The following is an 18,520-nucleotide window of genomic DNA, read 5'->3' as shown; positions in this document are numbered from 1 at the left end:
GAATATCTGCAATGTCGCTGTCTGACATTACTGTGTGAGAACCTGCTAAAAACAGGACAGAAAGAGCTTTAGATCAGAGGCTGACTTTAGAAAAGCAGAAAACGTCTCATCCTTGGTTTTAAGAGAAGCATTTTGCATCACATCATTCTAAAAAAAATTTAAAAATTGATCCTTTACTCTTAAATGTGCCGATACAAAGAGATTCATATTGTTGCATCAAGAAAAAAATTAGATTTTTGCAGCACAGATTTTTAAAAGAGATGCATCATCTAATGTGAGGCGACTGCTTTTATAATGTTTTGGTAATTAAAATACTGCTTTCTGCTAATCTTGTTTTTGGTATTTTTGATATTTAGCCTAAATCAATGTAGGGTCTTTTTTTTGTCACATTACAACCCCTAACTTAAGTTTGTTTTATTTGTTTTATTTCATATGGTGGATCAACGCAGCACATGTTTTTAAGGTGGAAATTACCTTTTTGGGGGGGTTAGTATCTGTAAAGTTTGCACATCTAAGAACTTCCATTTTTGCCCATTCTTTGCTGTACAGCTCGGCATCAGTCAAATTGGTGAATGTTTGAGAACTTCATTTTTCAGACTCTCCTTTTGGTCTGGTTGAATGCTAAGAAATGAAAATACTTTTGCTCCACACCTGTCTCTTTGTTCTTAGCTTCCTCTAAGATGTTTCTTTATTCTTATTTTTTTATTTTAAGTGTCTAAGCCTAGTATTTTACATATTCAATCATTCTAAAATTGTCTTTAAATATTGTTTAATAATTTTAAGGAGAAAAAAAATTAACTAGGGCTCAGTCTGACTCCTTTTCGGGACCTTTTCTTTAATGAGGGCACACATGAATTTAACTTGTGTGTATGTTAGTTTATGTGGATGTAGCGCTAGCAACATTAGCAGTATTCCAATGGTCATTTATCATTATTCCTGGACTTTTACAAAATAGGTAAAACAGTAACTAAGGCAACAACACTTCCTGACTGCCTGCAGTGGAGCCCCTGGCTGTGTCTGAATGTCCGCCCTAACCTCTAAATCCCTTAATCTATATATAGTGCCCTATATAGTGGTTAGGGCAGACATTTAGACGTAGTCCCTGATTGTTTGAATGTCCCCTTTTGGTGTAAAAGAGACAGCAACAGTGACAGCATTTCCGGTAATGTTAGCGCCCCTCAAAGAATGACGTAAGAAGGAGCAAAATCATGATTTGTGGAAAGTACGCTTTAGCGGGCTTTTCTGGTTTGAATGTGAGCCCAAACATGAAAAACAACAAGCCACTTTCACACTCCTGGCCGGTTTAAACTGAATTTGTTTTAACTTGAAAAAGAGGTTGTGGCTGTGTCCGAATGTCCGCCCTAATCACTAAATAGGGCACTATTATAGTGGTTAGGCCGTTTTAAATGAGTGTCTGAACATCTAGTGGATGAAAAAGTGGTGGACTCAAAATCTCCCAGAATGCACCTTAAAGGTAGTGATAATCCATAGTCACTAGAAAAGCAGCTATATCCCGGAATACTTTGCGATAGCTCTCCTTGGAAAACATTATGGGATTTTGTCACAGTGGCCCACTGTCGCCATAGACTTTCGCAACCTGACAGCGGCGAAACGTAACAAGGATGGTGCAGGCAGGGAGGCGGAGTCACGTGACCGACGGGGAGGGAACAGTAGTGATTATCTGTCCGAACGGTCAGTTAACCAATTTCATTATAAAGTCCACTATATTGTGATTGAGGGATTTAGGGGTTAGGGCGGATGTTTGGGCATAGCCTGCGACTCTTCTTACTCCTTCCATCTTCTAATCAGTCCTGATCAGATAGCAGCTTTTTGTTCTGGCTAAAGAAAAGCCTCCCCATGATATAATTCATTTTGTTTCATGCTGTTTTAAAACCTCACAACTGATTCCTGCAGTAAATCATTTTCCATTACACTGAAATATGCACTGTTCTGCAATACGTACCATGCCAGTAAAATACACAAATGTTGAAAAGTTTACCAAAAAGCAATACTTTTGAAATATGAGGCTGTGATCTAAAAGCCCTAATAATTAAAGTTAATTTCCTAAAAAGCTTGGATTTGTGGTCTTTGATTGGTTAGGAAGTTTCTAATGTTACTAAAATTCTGTCCAGAGTCAGTTAAGAGTACGTTAAGCTAATAGATGAGCTGAAGTCCAATTAATGCTTTGGAAAGACTGTGAAAAACTATGCAAGACAGTGTAGCTTCTTTGAATCGAAATATAATAATAATGTGTTAGTCAAAACTTATACTTTGATTTAATGTTTTCTGGTAAATTAATGACTAATCCATTTTCCTGTGTTGCTCTTCTTCAGGAGCGTCGCCTGCACTGTTGTTGAAATGCTGACTCAGAAACCTCCCTGGGCCGAGTACGAGGCCATGGCCGCCATTTTTAAGATCGCCACCCAGCCCACCAAGCCCATGCTGCCAGAGGGCGTGTCCGAATCTTGTAGGGACTTCCTGCGGGAGGTGTTTGTGGAGGAGAAGTGGCGCCCAACAGCAGATGTTCTGCTCAGCCACCCGTTTGTCCAGGGTAGCTTCTGATGAAGCTCCGCCAGTCTCCACCAGCCCCCCCCCCCCAAACCTCCCTGCCCACCTACATGGTCTATATGGTCCTGGGTCCTCCCCTTCTTCGCGTTACCCGGTTTCAGGGTTCAGAAACACTCCATCTTCCCTGTCCTATGCCTCCTTCAGTTCTCAGAACCCTGCTCAACACAGACTGTATGCCGTAAGGCAAAGCTGACTGCGGGTGGACCTCAGGTGTCCATAGCTGATGTCTCAGAAGGGGCCCGCTAAGATGGCACTTTGAGGTCTCAAAGGATCGGGGTCAACAATCTTTACGGAGAGAAAAGGAAAAGTGTCCAAACGTGGAGCAAAGAGACGGTCTCTCCAAGCCCGTTTATCGTCTCATTTCAGCGTATCCACGTTAAGTTGACACTGTGACCTAATGGTAAATCAGCTCACACCTGATAGTACTGTAACTTACTCATCAGCTTAAAACTGCTGAGTGAATTTAAGATGGAAAAATATTTTTTATACCACATGAACGGTCATTTTTGATCCGATTTCTACAGTCACCTTTTGGACAAAAGTAATGCATTTTTGTCAAGGCCTTACAAAAGCAATTTGTAAGTATGAATGTCTTTTTTTTTTTTTTCTAAATGCCTTTCCTTTCTTTATTAGCACTCCAAACTCCCAATTTAGAAGGATTTTTAAAAAAATGTTGCACTTTGATGTCATGTATTCAAACATTTACATGTTGGAGATAATCAGCTGAGGAGATATTTTTGTATTTTTTTGTTATGTTGAATTTCGACAACAACATTTGCATCTGTGTGCAATGTCTTTGAAGCAATAACAGCACTGCTGTCTGAGTCAGATATCATCATTCCATCTCGCCGTCAGGTGAGCCTTGTTCCATTTTTTCATTGGCCAAAGAAGATTTGCAGAACATGCAGTATTAGTCACAGCCAATTGTTTTATTTTTGTTCACCTCAAAGCCCTGAAGCCTTTTTCTCCGTTATGGCAGCTTTGTGCACTTTGGACTGCACAGATTGAACCAGATGCATTGATGTTACTGTGGTGTTTTAAATGTCCACAGGGTTCCATAACAGTTTTGGACTTTTCCAGGCTCACATTCTGGATCTCTTGGTCCTATTGAACCTATGTTTAAAAGCAAAGTATGAATTTAACAGTTCACTTTGAACTTTCTGCAATGGGATGGATGAATGGTTAGATGAACAGTGGAATGGATGAAAAGGTGGTTGGATGGCTGGAAAGTTAAATGGATAGGTGGATGTTCAGATGGAAATGGGCAGGTGAGATGGATAAAGGAGATAATGGATCTTATTGATTGATGGATGAAAGGATAAATGTATAAATTACTTTTAGACAACGGAACAGGAAATAAAATCTAGAAATGGCAACATTTTCCCATACTTTTCCAGATTGAGACCTTGGAAACACTTAAACCAGACTGTTAAGAACCCTGCATTAAGGAAAGCAGATTGAATTTCTGATTTGGTTTGCAAGTTCAGTCCACAATCCAGATGTGCTCTCCTTTAGCTCTAATCAAACAGAGCATGTGTGACCCCCCCACAGAACTGAACAGTTTTCTTTAGCTGAAAACTCAGATGCAGCTATGATACAGCGGCACTTAAGGAGCGATCAAATGTCTTTAACCCTTATTAGTGCCTTATCAGTTTCTCTTTAAAAACAAAGACCCTCACTGCCAAAGCCAAGAGCCTCCCTGTCGCTCTGTTAAGAGCACATCCAGGGTTCACTGAAGTTCACTTATTCTGTACATATATTGTTCTGCACTTTTATATGCATTATAAACAGATCTATTTGATGAGTAGAGTCTGAGTTATACAGCAGACTGTACTGCAAGTAGAAAAAAAGATCAACTAGAATGTGTAGGAATGTCTGAGAATTGGCAGGCGATATAAAAAGACTGGAAGGCTTTTGATTGAGACAGAGCTTGATTTGTTTGAGATGACAAAGCCTTGAAACATGAAATGTATCAAGTAATCCATCTTTTGTACATTTAACTTAATAAATCTGAGTTCTACGACTGTTTTACGGTGTCATATCTTTATTCTTATGTTTCACATTCATTGATCACATGATTTTATTTATTTATTTTTCTTTTAAATATAAAAAATCTGCACAAAACGAACGGCCTACTCTTATAAGGTGAAAATAGGATTGATGTGAATATTATTTTACAAGCAAATGCATAGCAGGCAGAGTAACATTAGTTACTATTTAGTTATTATTATAAATTAATACTTTTATAACTTTATTTCTAACATAAATAACATATTCATCTAACATTGAATGTAAACTATTATTATGAAGGTTTCCAGATTTATATTCTCATAATAACAATAATATATTTATGTTATTTATTTTAACATATTTACATTATATGACATGGTTATATAATGTAATAATAAAACAATGTAGTATAATATAACATTTTATTATACACATTTGGGTAACATGAAAATGTAAAAAAAAAAAAAACTGATTAAACAAATAGATCAATTATACAGCTACAAGTTTTCATGCTATCAGATTGTATTTATTTATTTATGATATTGAGAAGATTTTTAGCCTTAACTTCTTGTTTTACTTTAAGGGAATATATAAAGTGAAAAAAAACTTCATTAAATCACAGTATTAGAGAGTCAAATTCTGAAACCTTAACTTGTGGATTACAGATTTCCCAACTATGTTGGCTGAATCCCAAACCACCCCTAAGCTCTACCCTACCTAAGCTGTGGAAGGCACCTTGATTGAAGGTGGGGGGGTATAAATGAGAATGGGACGGCCTCTTTCCTCAAATGGAAAAGGAAACAAGTCATTGCTATGGCAACACAGCGACTACCCGTGTATGGCTGTAGCTCTGTGGCGCAGATTCACATAGCATTAATCACTTGCCCCTTTCCTAAAACAAATGTATATGGTCAAATAAACTATTTCACAGAGGACCTTCCATTTTGGAATGGAGTGCACAGATCGAAGCTAGTTTGCTGCATCTTTGGAAAGATGCAGCAAACTAGCGAAATTTACATTTGGCGAAACGTGTTTCCTCTGCCACCAGGGAGCTGTAACACATGCAAGCCTACAACTGATGCAGACTTGCTATTTAAGGGCTGAATGTTCCACTGACACAACCCACTACATGGTTTAGGATGACCCTCTGTGGGAACATGAAAAGATTTAAGTATATAGATAAATAAAAGGCGGAGGGATAGTGCTTAGGGGCCGGTTTGGGATTGGGCCATAATTCCTGTTAGAACTTACATTACCACTAGGGTTGATGCGATCAGATACGTGTTACGATACTTGGGTAACAATACAATATTATCACGATATTGCAATATCACTATATATTGCTATATTTTTCCTAGCTTTCAAAATTAAATGTATAAATAAAAAAGCAAGTGCTGTATATGTTCATCACTCTGACTGCCTCAACTTCACATATGATGCTCTGCCGCACAGCAAAAGGGCTGCCCTGCACTATCTGCCAGTGGCAGTGCAGAATTAGCCCAATTTCCCCTCATTGTTTGAGGTAAAAATGTTTTGTTTTTTTATAGATATTTGGAATTGAAAGATCGATATATCAGCAAATCGATTTTTTTCTACACCCCTATTTACTAGCTGCTGTATGTCTTAGAGGAAAACAAGAAGTTGTCTAAAAACCGTGGCAGTGGTAATTAATTATTCAACCTACTAAATAAGACAGAAACATAAATGCTATTTTCATAATTAGGCTTTGTGCTTTATAGAGGAGGGAAAGCTTTTCTATCAAATTAGAGGTAAAGATCAACCATGTGTGTATTATGGCAAACCTTAACCAATTTACATAACGTATAAATGTGTAGATTTGTTATCAAGGGCTTCATTTCAAATCCGATCTGTTCTTACTGATTTATTTGGAAAATACAGATGTTTTTCATTCATTTTCCAGTTAGTACAGTGTGGTTAGTGCAGACTGACCCTAAACTGGTATCAGATTTCAGCCACCCTTTAGTTCCTTTCCTGGCCACCCATGTATTCTTTTTCTAGCTCTGCCCCTGAAAAACAGATGGTCAGTAGTTTCCTTATCATTATCACAAAATGTTCAACTTCAGCTGAGGAAAAATAAAATACTGCTTAAACCATAATAAAAACCTATCTCGGTGAATAGAAAAAAAAAATTCAAGTTCAACATATTTTATATGTATTTTCTTTCATATATATATTTTCATTAACCATATAGAAACAAATGAGCGAATGCAAATAAAAAAAAATAAAAATAAAATCTTAATCTTTTGAAACTCAAAGTAAAGTTTAATTACAACTGGCGCCATGTAGCTGTAAGGAAACCTTCTTATAAAAGCTGAGGTTTTGTAACAACGTGCCTTGAAACGTGACCCTGAACGCATCACCAGCAGCAGAAGAACAGGAGCAGCCACATATAGACAAGCTCACCACTTCTCACTACAGCTTTCATATTTTTCACATGAGACTTGTGCTCTTCTGTTAGCTAACTGCAATGTCAGCCTCTCGCACAGTAATTTGTTTGCTAAGGAACGACCTGCGCCTTCATGACAACGAGGTAAGAACATAAACATGGAATCAAATGTTTACATTTTCAGGCTTTGTTTTACGGAGATGGTAAATTAAATCCGAGCTACTATTTTTAGTTTGGGATCATTTTGTTGCACAACCGCTTTATTTAAAGGTGAATTGAGAAAGTATTACTATTTAAAGCGCTTCAAATTACACAAGGAGTTAAATTGTTTACTTCCGGGGGACCATTTCCTTCAGAATAAAAGCTTCCTCTTAAAATAAAAAATAAAAGCCCTTAGTTTGACATTTCAACAATAAAAAAAAAAAAAAACTCCTTTATGTTTGTCTCTTAGTAGAGAACATTCAATATGTTTAAATTTAACACTCCCAAACTAAAATATTATATCAAACAAGCAGATGTGTATAGAGTACCCAAAGCAAGAATAGCACTACTTAAACGTGTGTGTGTATATATATATTTATTTATATATATATTTTTTTTTACTCAAGTATAAGTAAAAATAAATATTTCAAGAAATTACTTAAGTATACGAAAGAGGATTAGGGTCAACTGAAATAACAAAAAAAGTTTATTTTTAAATTTTTATTTAATTTAATGGGAATTCTGAACTTTAATCTCTGAATTCTCACTTTTTTTTCTGAATTCTGACTTTAATCTTGGAATTTTGGATCTAAAAAAAGGCTAGATTAAAGATTAAAGTCAGAATTCTGACTTTTTTCCCCATATTAAACTGAAATAATATTTAAAAATCAGTTAACTTTATTTTTTCAGTGGCCCTAATCCTCTTCCGTACAAGTAAGATTAAAAGTGTTTGGTAAAAATAGGCTACTGAATCATGTTACACACATAGTTAATGTGTAGAAACTATGTAGTCAGACAGGTGTTATGTGAAGGTTCTGGTATTTTAAAGACTAAAATAAACTGAAAAGGTATAAGTGAATAAAATTATTACAAAAATACCAATTCTTACTAAAGAAACAACATAAAACTAATTAAACCAATCCTTGCAGCGAGAATTGTACATTTGTTAGGAAGAGGGTGGAGAATTTCCATTGACACTATGTCTTTTTGCTTTTTCACCCGAGTTACTCAAGCAGGAGAAGTGATACTACACATTAATACTACTTAAGTAAAATTGAGAAGTACTTTACAGTAATACTACTTCTAAGAGTAAATATTTTTTCAAAATGTTTTTAATGTAAATGTATCGGAGTACAAACCACCTCTGCTTCTATATGTAATAGTAGTTTTCAGGTGAAAATGGCAGAATCTTTAAACGTTTTATTTTGCTGTTCTGTTGGTGTATGAATCCTGCAGTGTTTTTTTGTTTTTTTTCTTTTGTTTTTTTTATTTTATTTTGGATTTTGTCCCTCTGTGTGAGGCGTCTCTCCTGGCTCCAGCTTTATTCCCACAGTCCAAAAACATGCCTGTTGTGTTTAATAGTTATTGGCATGGTTGTATGGATGTTGTTCTTTACAGATCAGCACTGGGAGAATAATAAGCTGGCATTAGCTAGGTTAATTTAAAGGCTTTCAACTCAAGTAGTCTGCATCTAGTCAGCAGCTAACATGCTGTTTGCAGCTTTCCCAATATAGTTTAGAAAGTTTCTTTGAGAGTATTCATGTGCATCTCTATAGATTCCATTGAGATGACTTTATTTTTGGGTTCTTTTTAAAGACTGAACATTTTCCAGCAGGTAAAGTCTTTCTCCCTCTAAAGTGAGGCATAGTCCTCTATCCAATAAGTGATTTTGTTGGAAAATTATAGAAAAATTGTTAGATTTCATGTTTTTAAACACAAAATACATTATTTAATATTTAACTATGTTTTCACTGTGTTTAGTTCAGTCTACCCAGAGATGTGTATTAATCCTGAGACTGTGCTTTTTAATTGCAGCTTTTCCACTGGGCTCAGAGAAACTCGGAGCATATAGTCCCTCTGTACTGCTTTGACCCGAGACATTATGTGGGAACATATAACTTCAACCTGCCAAAGACTGGGCCTTTCCGCCTGCGCTTCTTGCTGGAAAGCGTCAGAGACCTTAGAAACACGCTGCTCAGCAAGGGAAGGTTGGTCTTCCCTTTTTTTTTTCTTCAGTTTCTTCCTTCCTGTGATGCTTTCTTCGTTTTGCCCTTCCTTTAGTCTCTTCCTCTTCACTTCCATCCTTGGTTTTTACCTTAAATGTTGCTCCTTTCTGTCTGCTGTTCTTATTAACTTCACACCTCGTCTCCCCTTCATCCTTTCATTCCTTCCATGTGCTCTACCTCTTTTTTCCTCATTCACGTTAAACACCTGCACACTCTAGAAATATCTGCCAGATTTTCATTTTGAACTTTAGTATTATATATTTCTAAAACGACTGAGAACTCGGGCAAAATAAACACTGTTTACTCGACCCCAGGTTTCTTTAAGTCATTCTAAGCTGTAAAATGTGCAGAAAATGTTCTTGGCTTTCTAGGATTGCACTGACACATTTTGAACAGGATCAGGATACACCTGGGTCTAGCATTGCTGCTGCACACATTGTTCCCATCATTTTTTTCCATCTAGTCGCCCCTCTGCCCAGGATGCAGCTGTGTGGCATTATGCCATGTGTGGGTCTGCTTGTTTATTTTATTTTGTATGTGTGTCTGTGTGTGTGACAGCAATCTGGTGGTGAGGAATGGTAAACCGGAGGAGGTGGTCGCTGACCTCATCAAGCAGCTCGGCTCCGTTAGCAGTGTGGCTTTCCATGAAGAGGTATTCTGTGTATTTTATTTAATTTTATTTATTTATTTTGCAGACCAACATTAAGTTTTGCATGATTATGTGGTGAAATGAGAATAATACATGATTTTGTTTATTTTCTTTTACACATAGAAAGCTGTTAATTGTAGGTGTTTAGCTGTAGCTTCTCCTAGCAAAGCAAGGAGAGCTTTATTCAGAGAAGCAGCAAAGGGAACTTAAGTGTTGAGGGAAAAAACTTGCCTTGAACACACCCTTATCATGAAACACGGTGGTGGTAGCATCGGGCTGTAAGGGAGCCCCTCTTCAGCAGGGGACAGAGAAGATTCACTGGATAAGAAAACCTGTTAAAAGCTGAAATAGACTGAAGACGAAGGCAGAGATTGACCTTCTAGCTCCACAGTCAGAGGTTCGATGGGTTGATGAGAAGAAAACTTATACACGAGTTGGAAGTCCAGACCTAGATCAGTTAGAAAACCTGTTGCAAAACGGAGAAAGCGCTTTGCAGAGATAATTATTCTTAAAGAAGAATGAGCAACAATTATTTAGTCTAGATATGGAAAGCTTGGGCTTAACTTTTCCAAATAGAACAATAAAGGTAATTGGCATGCAGCATTAACTTCGGCATCGGCCAGTGGTGGTCATTTTTAAAAATATCATGTTTCCATGTAGCGGCCATTAGGGCTGAAACAATTAATCAGATTAAATCATGATAAATGTATTATTGAAATAATCATCAACTAATTTAGCAATTGATTAATCGTTTACTGGAGACTCTAAAATATGCTTTTAGCTGACAGGGAAACCCACTAAGGGCAAAAATTATACCAAAGATTATAAGAAAATAGATAAACATTTTGCATTTAAGATAAAAACTATTTGTCCATCATTGTACTCTATCCAGAACTACTCAAGTAGAGAAGTTTTAGTTTCACCTGGTTGAATTCTGTAAAAATAAAAATTTAAGCAACCTTTCCCTATCCGATTTTTTTATAAAAAACAATAATCAACACATTCATCGATTAGCAAAAAGATGGTTAGTCAACGCCATAGTCGCCATTTTTGTTTCAGGAGGGGAAGTGAGAAAGATCCAGTGTAGGATTGGGCTGTTTTCACAGTGTTCACAAAGTGTCGGCAGATGTATAATAATATCGATTATTGACCATAAGATATTGATCAATTAAATATAAAACTATGTGTTCTTTTTCTACTATTTCTACTATTTTCTGTAGATCTATTTATGTAAATTCCTAAGTAAACACAATAAAAGTTGTAGTTGCAACATGACCAAAGAATTTAGTAAGATTTTTGTATAAAACCTTTTTTCTTTTCTTTCATGTGTTCAATCCCAGGTTGCTACAGAAGAGCTGAATGTGGAGAAAAAGGTGAAGGAAGTCTGTGCTCAGCTAAAGGTGCAAGTTCACACCTGTTGGGGCTCCACGCTGTACCACAGAGAGGATCTACCGTTTCCACATATATCCAGGTGTGAGTCGGTGGTAATGAGATGACTTTGATTAAGAGACGTTCCTGGTGTTGAAAGACGTTGTAGAAATGTGTGTCGCCCACGGTTGCAGGCTACCTGATGTCTACACAGAGTTCAGAAAAGCGGTGGAGAGTAAGAGCAGGGTGAGGCCTGTGCTGCCAACCCCTGAGAGGCTGAATCCTCTTCCCCCAGGGTTGGAAGAAGGAGCTATTCCCACAGCAGAGGACCTTCAGCAGACCGGTGAATAGTGCTCTGTATTATATATATATAATATATGTAATCAGTAGACAAACTGCTGAGTGTGACTCTCTTTATTGAGAGGGTGTGGGACAGCTTTTTTATTTATTTACATTAGAGAATTGTTTCTGATAATCAAATGGACTTGCTGTTTAATCATCCAGAGCCTGTGAGTGACCCTCGCTCAGCTTTCCCATGCGCTGGAGGAGAAAGCAGCGTCCTTGCAAGACTCCAGCACTATTTCTGGGACACTGTGAGTACAACGTTCATTAGGGGAAAATACAATCCGCTCTTCTGTGTATCGCAGTTAAAATTTGCTAGTAACATAATGGTCCTTGCCTTTTTTTTTTAGGATGCAGTGGCGACTTACAAAGAGACTCGTAACGGGTTGATTGGAGTGGATTACTCCACTAAGTTTTCACCATGGTGAGTTTTTTAAATAGTTTTCACTGCTCCTTCATCTCTGATGGTTTTCATTTACTCCTTTTTGCTTCTCTAATGTGTTTCTAATGATCCCACCTCGGTGCTATGCAGGCTGGCTTTGGGATGCATTTCTCCGCGGTACATTTACCATCAGATCAAAAAGTACGAGCGGGAGCGGACAGCCAATCAGAGCACCTACTGGTTAGTGTTCACACTTAAATCATAATATTCTGATACAGTACCTTGCAAAAGTATTCAGAGTTTTTAAACTTTTACAAAAATACAGCCATAGACTTTGATAAAGTAACCCCACAGCATGCTGCATCCATCCCCATGTCTTAACATAGCAGTTGTTTTCAGGGAATCTTCCTAAACAGAACTTAATCTTGATTTCTTCCTGTTTCCCCCACATAACCTGTGTTGAATACCAAGCAGGTCTTCTGACTTACTTTCAACAACAGCTTTTACTCCTGATAGAGAGTAGATAGATTTCAGTAGAATATCTACTAAAAGTGTATCTTACCACAAAATGAGGAAATAGCATGTAAAAGTACATCTATAAAACTATGAGCATGCTGCTGCCCAGCATGCAATTTACCACAGCTGTACTTCAAGGTTCCTCCTCTTGTTTGTGTCCACATTTAGCCATAAAGTGGAACCCTTCCTAAAAATCATTCTTTTTTTTTTTAAATAAACAGCAGATCAACATTTTTTCATTTTTCAAGGGGGGTAGTTTAACTGAGGGGGCAATAGATGTAATAATAAGTGAGATTAAGAAGAGGATAAATATGTTGGGTAGCTACAGTAGTGGCAAAAAAAAAAGAAATGAAAGGAATTATTAAGGCTGCAACTAATGATTATTGTGTGAATCAATTAATCTGTTGATTTTTGTTTTGATTAATCAATTAATAATCTGATAGCCAAAGGATCCTTAAAGAAGACTTTTTAAGAAATTAAACCAGGTGAAACTAAAACAGTTTCATTTGTGGAGTTCTGGATTGAGAATATTGACAGACAAAAAAACTTTTTCATCTTAAAAGCCAAATCTTTATATATTTTTTCTGTTGCAATTCCTGTATGATAGCTGCTCTAAGCGACTTGCTCTGTCAGCTAAAGGCATGTTTCGGAGTCTCTGCCCTCCAGTTAACGATGGATCAATTACTAAATTAGTTGACCATTATTTCAATAATCAATTAATCTGATTAATTGTTTCAGCTGTAGGAGGAAGTATTGTGAGCAGAAAAACGTGGGACTCATTGTGTTAACAATGGCTTTGAAGACTTAATTAATATTTTTCCCAGTCTTTGATATGTCAGATTTAAAGATGAATTTAAAGAACTATTTTTTTTCCTTAAAAAATGGTTTCAGGCAGGAAGTTCATTAATGGAGGATTCTGCTTAATTCCTGTAGAGGGCGCTGGTAGGAGCTGGTGACCAGGAAGCACCTTGTGTCTGTGCTCTACACATCTAATAAAAAAAGGAAGAAAAAAAAGCCCAAGATGGAGAAAAGCAGCACTTTGTGATATCTATTTATTGAAATGAGAGTTTATGCATATAGACTTGGTCTTGGACTCAACTTGATTTATCTCTCGGGATTACTCCTTCTGGGAAATTCTGGAATAATTTTATTTGTGTGTATGTATATGAATATCGGATTTATTTATTTTCTCTTTGTTAAAATCAGACCCAGTGAAATGCAGGACATGCTTTCAATTTGTGGGTCTGAGGGGGAAAATATGCCACAGATCAGAATCCCCTAAACCTATAAGTAGCAGGAGCCTCTTTATAAACACTATTAGCTTGCAGAGTCAGATGCAGACAGTGTGACCTGGCCTTTTTATTCCCATTTCCAATGTCTGGCCTAGCTTAGATGCTGTTTTTTTCTGCGCTGTTTTTTTCACCCATCCAAATGATTGGAATCAGCTGTTCCAATCACTTCCATGGACACGGCTTTATAAAAGCAAGCACCTCAGCAGGCAGCCTGTTGTTGCAAACATTTGTGAACAAATGGCTCGCGCTAAGGAGCTCAATGAATTCCAGCGAGGAACTTTGATAGGATGCCACCTGTTCAACAAATCCAGTCATGAAATTTCCTCGCCCATAATTATTCCGCAGTTAGCTCTTGGCTGCATAATAAGAAAATAAAAGTGTTTGGGAATGACAGCCGCTCAGCCATGTGGTAGGTAGGCCACATAAACTGATGGAGCACATGCTGAACGGCATGGTGTGAAGAGGTCGGCAACTTTCTGCAGAGTCCATCACTAAAAAACGTATTAAGGTATTAAACTGATTATCTGAGCACAATCAAGACTCGGCCTAAAATTCAATCCGAACCGCGCCTCCCCCACCCCACCCCCACCCCATCTGTGTTGCCATTTTTCCTTCCTCTAAAATGTATGTTAATACAAGCTGCAGGCCTTGTTTTATTGTGCATACACAAGCTTTATAAGTAAGACACCTGATTTATGAGGTTAACTAAGACACATTAACAGCTTTTCTATTAGCCTTGGGATTCTCTATAGCTCCTCCAGAGTTGCTTAATATCAGAATAAAGCTGGCTGGATTTTATGCCACAGCGATGTGAAAATTTTTTTTAAAGTTTAGAGGATACTTTTGCAAGGTGCTGTGTATCACCCCACATACAATCCAGTCAGGATGCTTTGACTATCTTTTGTTTTTTCTTCTTCTTTTGCAGGGTCATTTTTGAGCTTTTGTGGAGGGACTACTTCAAGTTTGTGGGCATTAAATATGGAAACAAAATGTTTCAGCTAAAAGGTAAAATGAAAACAAATTTAAGTCTGTTTAATAATTTAGTAAATATGGGCCCTAAATTTGAAAATACTTCCTTTTAATTTGATTTTAGGGCTTCAAGGAAAGTCAGTTCCATGGAAGATGGACACAAAGCTGTTTGATGCATGGAAAGGTTTGAGTTCTTAACATGTTGTTTATAATATTTAAGTATGTTGAACATCTTTTAAACGGTGTTTGTATCTTTCTCTTCTTTTTGTGTGTTTCTTTTCCCACTTGCAGAGGGACGGACAGGCGTACCTTTTGTTGATGCAAACATGAGAGAACTTGCACTGACGGGCTTCATGTCCAACAGGGGGCGCCAAAATGTTGCAAGCTTTCTCACAAAGGATCTGGGCCTTGACTGGAGACTGGGAGCTGAGTGGTTTGAATACCTGCTGGTACGTTGTGACGCATCAGTTAGTTAATCAGACCACAATGTTTCATTTATATATATATATATATATATATATATATATATATATATATATATATATATGTGTGTGTATATATATATATATACACTTTTTGCACAGATTTTTGAATATTTCTGCTATGTATTTTTACTTTGGTTTGATTTTCTCTATAAGATCGATCATGATGTCTGCAGCAATTATGGGAACTGGCTCTACAGCGCTGGTATAGGAAATGACCCCAGAGAGAACAGGAAGTTCAACATGATCAAACAAGCCCTCGACTATGACAACAATGTAGGTTTCAAAAGAAGTTCTATCTCCTTTAGCCTTTTTTTTTTCTTTTCTTTTTTTCAGTGATCTGTGTGATTGAAAAATGTGTCACACTTTGCGTCATAGTCAGAAGCAAATCAAAGTGTGAGGAAATCAGGTTTTATCTGACAATGCATAACCTGTTTCTAATGGTTGTTCTTTAGGGGGAGTACGTGAGACGGTGGGTCCCAGAGTTAGGTGCTATCAGGGGCCCTGACGTTCACACACCCTGGAACCTGAGCTCAGCTTCACTGTCACACGCTGGAGTGTCGCTCGGTGAGACCTACCCAACCCCCATGGTCACTGCGCCTGAATGGAGCCGACATTTTGGCAAGAAACCGGTACGGGTTTCTTAGAAAGAGGAAGTGAAAACCAGGCGGGAAAGACACTTCTGTTGATAACAGTTGCAAACAATAGTGAGGGAGCACATGTGCTTAGTAAGACAGTAATTGGAAAGAAAATAGTAATGTTGGATAATCTACATTTTTTATGGTTTTTATCAATTAATATCTCTAATTTGTTATTTGACATGATGCAATGCCAGAGCTCCTAGTTATCATATGGAAGTTGTGATATGTGCAAACTAACCGTAAATTGCAATCAAACTGTTTAGCTAGATTTTAATCATGTATGAACTGTTAATAACTTTTACCCTAAAGAATATTAATTGTTGACCTTTTTTTTGTCCTCAGAGCGGTGCAGGACCATCACCAAAAGGAAAGAAAGGCCCGTCGCACCATCCCAAACAGCACAGAGACAGAGGCATCGACTTCTATTTCTCCAAAAGTAAAAACCTGTGAAACGTGGCGCTGCAGAGGAGGAATGAAACCTAAGATCTAAATTCTGGGTCATGTCATCAATTTTCACACAGCCTATAAGGGAAGTCATCTGAGTAGAAAAAGGCTACTTTTAGCTCCTTAAAGCTGAACCGATACAAATATGCCTTGCAAGTAATACCTCAACCTTTTTACATCTGTGTATTCTATAAGGATTTTATGTTACAGATGAACACAAAGTAGCGAAATTAAAGAAAAAATTTTTTTTTAATAAAAATGATAAAAATGTCATGTGCATTTGTTTTTGCATTCTTGGGACTGCTATAAAAAAAACGCTTAAAAAAAGCACTGCCAAATAAGAAGCCTACCAGAACAAGGCGTTCAGACCTTAGAAGGAGAGCATTAACCAGAGGATCAGCAAATGTCAATAGGTTTATGGAAGCTGCAGAAAATTTAATTGACAGATCGACTATTGGCCAGTTACTCCACAATTCTGGTCTCATGCAACAGCGGAAAGTAGAAGGCTCCTTAAAAAAAAACAAAGTCCCTTCTAGTTTTGCTAAATCCGCAAAGAAGACAAAGCAAGTTAGAAAATTAGATGGTGATGTGGTCAAATGACACTAAAGTCCTCCTAGCTTTAATGCAAAAACACTAGGTGCACACTACACATCACCCCAAACACAGGTTTAACACAGTGGTGGCAGAATGGTGCTGTGGGGATGCTGTTCTTCAGCAAGGACTTTGAACAGAAGATGGATGCATCCAAATATTATGTAATGCTATAAAACAACCTGATGGAGGCTGGAGATCACTTAGGTCAGAGGTTTAACAGCCATTAGGAGACTGACCAGGTTACCGTCCAATCAACAGAATCGGTGGGGTGGAAATGGATCTACACAGATTCTTGCCATCCAGTCTGATCTTTAGCTTCAGAGGCGTAGCCAGAAATTTTTTATAAGGGTGGCCAGGCAGGTAATAACCAATGTACACTGAGGGGTGGCTGAAAGCGGATAGTCACCAGAACTTCACGGTCAATCTACGCTGTTCCAACAGGAAAATTAACAAAACATCCATATTTTCTACATGAAGACAAACTATACTTTCAATCAGCCTTTGCTAACAAATGGATGCATATATTTAAACCTCCGTAATTTCATAAAACGTATAGCTGATAAAATTCAATTTTGAGTTCTGAGGCGTACATCAATCATCATTGTCATTACTTAAAGCTACAGTGTGTAACTTTTAGCGACATCTAGCGGTCAGACTGCACACTGCAGCAACATGAACATCTCCCCCAACATTACGGCGAGCTTTACGGGACAAAATGTCTTCCACGACGTCCGCATCACCTACCTTCTCAAGTGATGAGGTTTGTTTACATAGATAATTTTACAGATAGTATTTCATTAGTCTGTGTAGGGTATAGATTTCATGTAGACTTAAGATAATAAATATACCCGTTATTTTTTCTACATCGTTGTGACATTTTGGCGATCTCGCAATCACTAGTTTGTTGGCTCTGTGCTGCCATAGCGCAAAGATGTCTGCCTCCATGGCTGCGAGACCCGCTCCTATGTAATTATTAATAACGAATTCTAAGGCAATGCAAATATTAAGGTTAAGAGGCTGAGCTCGTAGATGATGATAAAATAACATAGTTATGTATAATATATTACATTTCTGACTATATATCCCTGTAATTATTACACACTGTAGCTTTAACTACTTGTATCAATAAACATTGTGCATAAAATTGATATTAACAAGCACTAATATTTACATAAATGATTTGATAATTTTTCATTTAAATTATAATTTATCTTTGATTTCACTGAAGACTCCTACATGATTTGCAGATACACATACCTTTCTCTTTACCCCATATCACACATAATCTAGTTCTGAAAAGAGCATGAATTCTCTACTTATCTTCTTTGATGTTAGTATATTGATGTGTATAATTAACCACAAAAATATAAAATGTTTTGAATATTCCACTTGAGAGTATTATTGCTGCCACCATCTGTATGTGAGGGGAAAAAATGGTAGGGGTGGCAAATGATTGGTCAAGGTTGGCCATGGCCCCTGGCCCCCCCATCTAGCTCCACCCCTGTTTAACTTGCAAAGCCGGATAGTTAAAAAATGTAAGTATAAAAGATATTTACAGCTGGTTGAAAAAGTTAACTTGATGTAGTTCGAGCAAAAACAAAAAAAGATTCTACAAAGTACAGCTTCAAAGGAGACTAAATTATAATTTT

The 18,520-nt window shown here is 37.3% G+C and overlaps 2 protein-coding genes across 2 annotated transcripts in view; both read left to right on the top strand.

Moving 5' to 3' along the window:
* The window catches only part of map3k22 (mitogen-activated protein kinase kinase kinase 22), a 51,683-nt gene extending 47,087 nt beyond the window's left edge, over nucleotides 1-4,596 (top strand). The window contains exon 18 of the mRNA XM_038293729.1: nucleotides 2,334-4,596. Within this exon, the coding sequence (XP_038149657.1) occupies nucleotides 2,334-2,562 (229 nt within the window). The 3' untranslated portion in view covers nucleotides 2,563-4,596. The remainder of the gene's footprint in view (nucleotides 1-2,333) is intronic.
* A 2,335-nt stretch (nucleotides 4,597-6,931) lies between these two features.
* Nucleotides 6,932-16,548, top strand: cry-dash (cryptochrome DASH). The gene is made up of 14 exons (XM_038293579.1): nucleotides 6,932-7,129; nucleotides 9,002-9,174; nucleotides 9,751-9,844; nucleotides 11,182-11,312; nucleotides 11,404-11,552; nucleotides 11,714-11,802; nucleotides 11,902-11,975; nucleotides 12,084-12,173; nucleotides 14,667-14,746; nucleotides 14,835-14,894; nucleotides 15,002-15,159; nucleotides 15,349-15,468; nucleotides 15,648-15,824; nucleotides 16,176-16,548. Exons 1-14 carry the CDS (start codon nucleotides 7,067-7,069, stop codon nucleotides 16,281-16,283), a joined length of 1,566 nt encoding a protein of 521 aa, XP_038149507.1. The 5' UTR covers nucleotides 6,932-7,066; the 3' UTR covers nucleotides 16,284-16,548.
* The last annotated feature ends 1,972 nt before the right edge of the window (nucleotides 16,549-18,520 follow it).

Source organism: Cyprinodon tularosa, unplaced genomic scaffold (genome assembly GCF_016077235.1).
Source record: "Cyprinodon tularosa strain WSP-4 unplaced genomic scaffold, ASM1607723v1 ctg33, whole genome shotgun sequence".
In the NCBI taxonomy this organism is placed as follows: domain Eukaryota; kingdom Metazoa; phylum Chordata; class Actinopteri; order Cyprinodontiformes; family Cyprinodontidae; genus Cyprinodon; species Cyprinodon tularosa.
The sequence above is the reverse complement of the archived record's forward strand: the minus strand, read 5'-3'. Positions and strand labels throughout refer to the sequence as shown.

Bases quoted from the DNA above. Each gene is read 5' to 3' on its own strand.
- cry-dash (XM_038293579.1), top strand. From the start codon at position 7,067: ATGTCAGCCTCTCGCACAGTAATTTGTTTGCTAAGGAACGACCTGCGC. The intron at 14,895-15,001 runs GTTTGAGTTCTT...TCCCACTTGCAG, and splicing joins GCTGTTTGATGCATGGAAAG to AGGGACGGACAGGCGTACCT. The intron at 15,160-15,348 runs GTACGTTGTGAC...TTTCTCTATAAG, and splicing joins AGTGGTTTGAATACCTGCTG to ATCGATCATGATGTCTGCAG.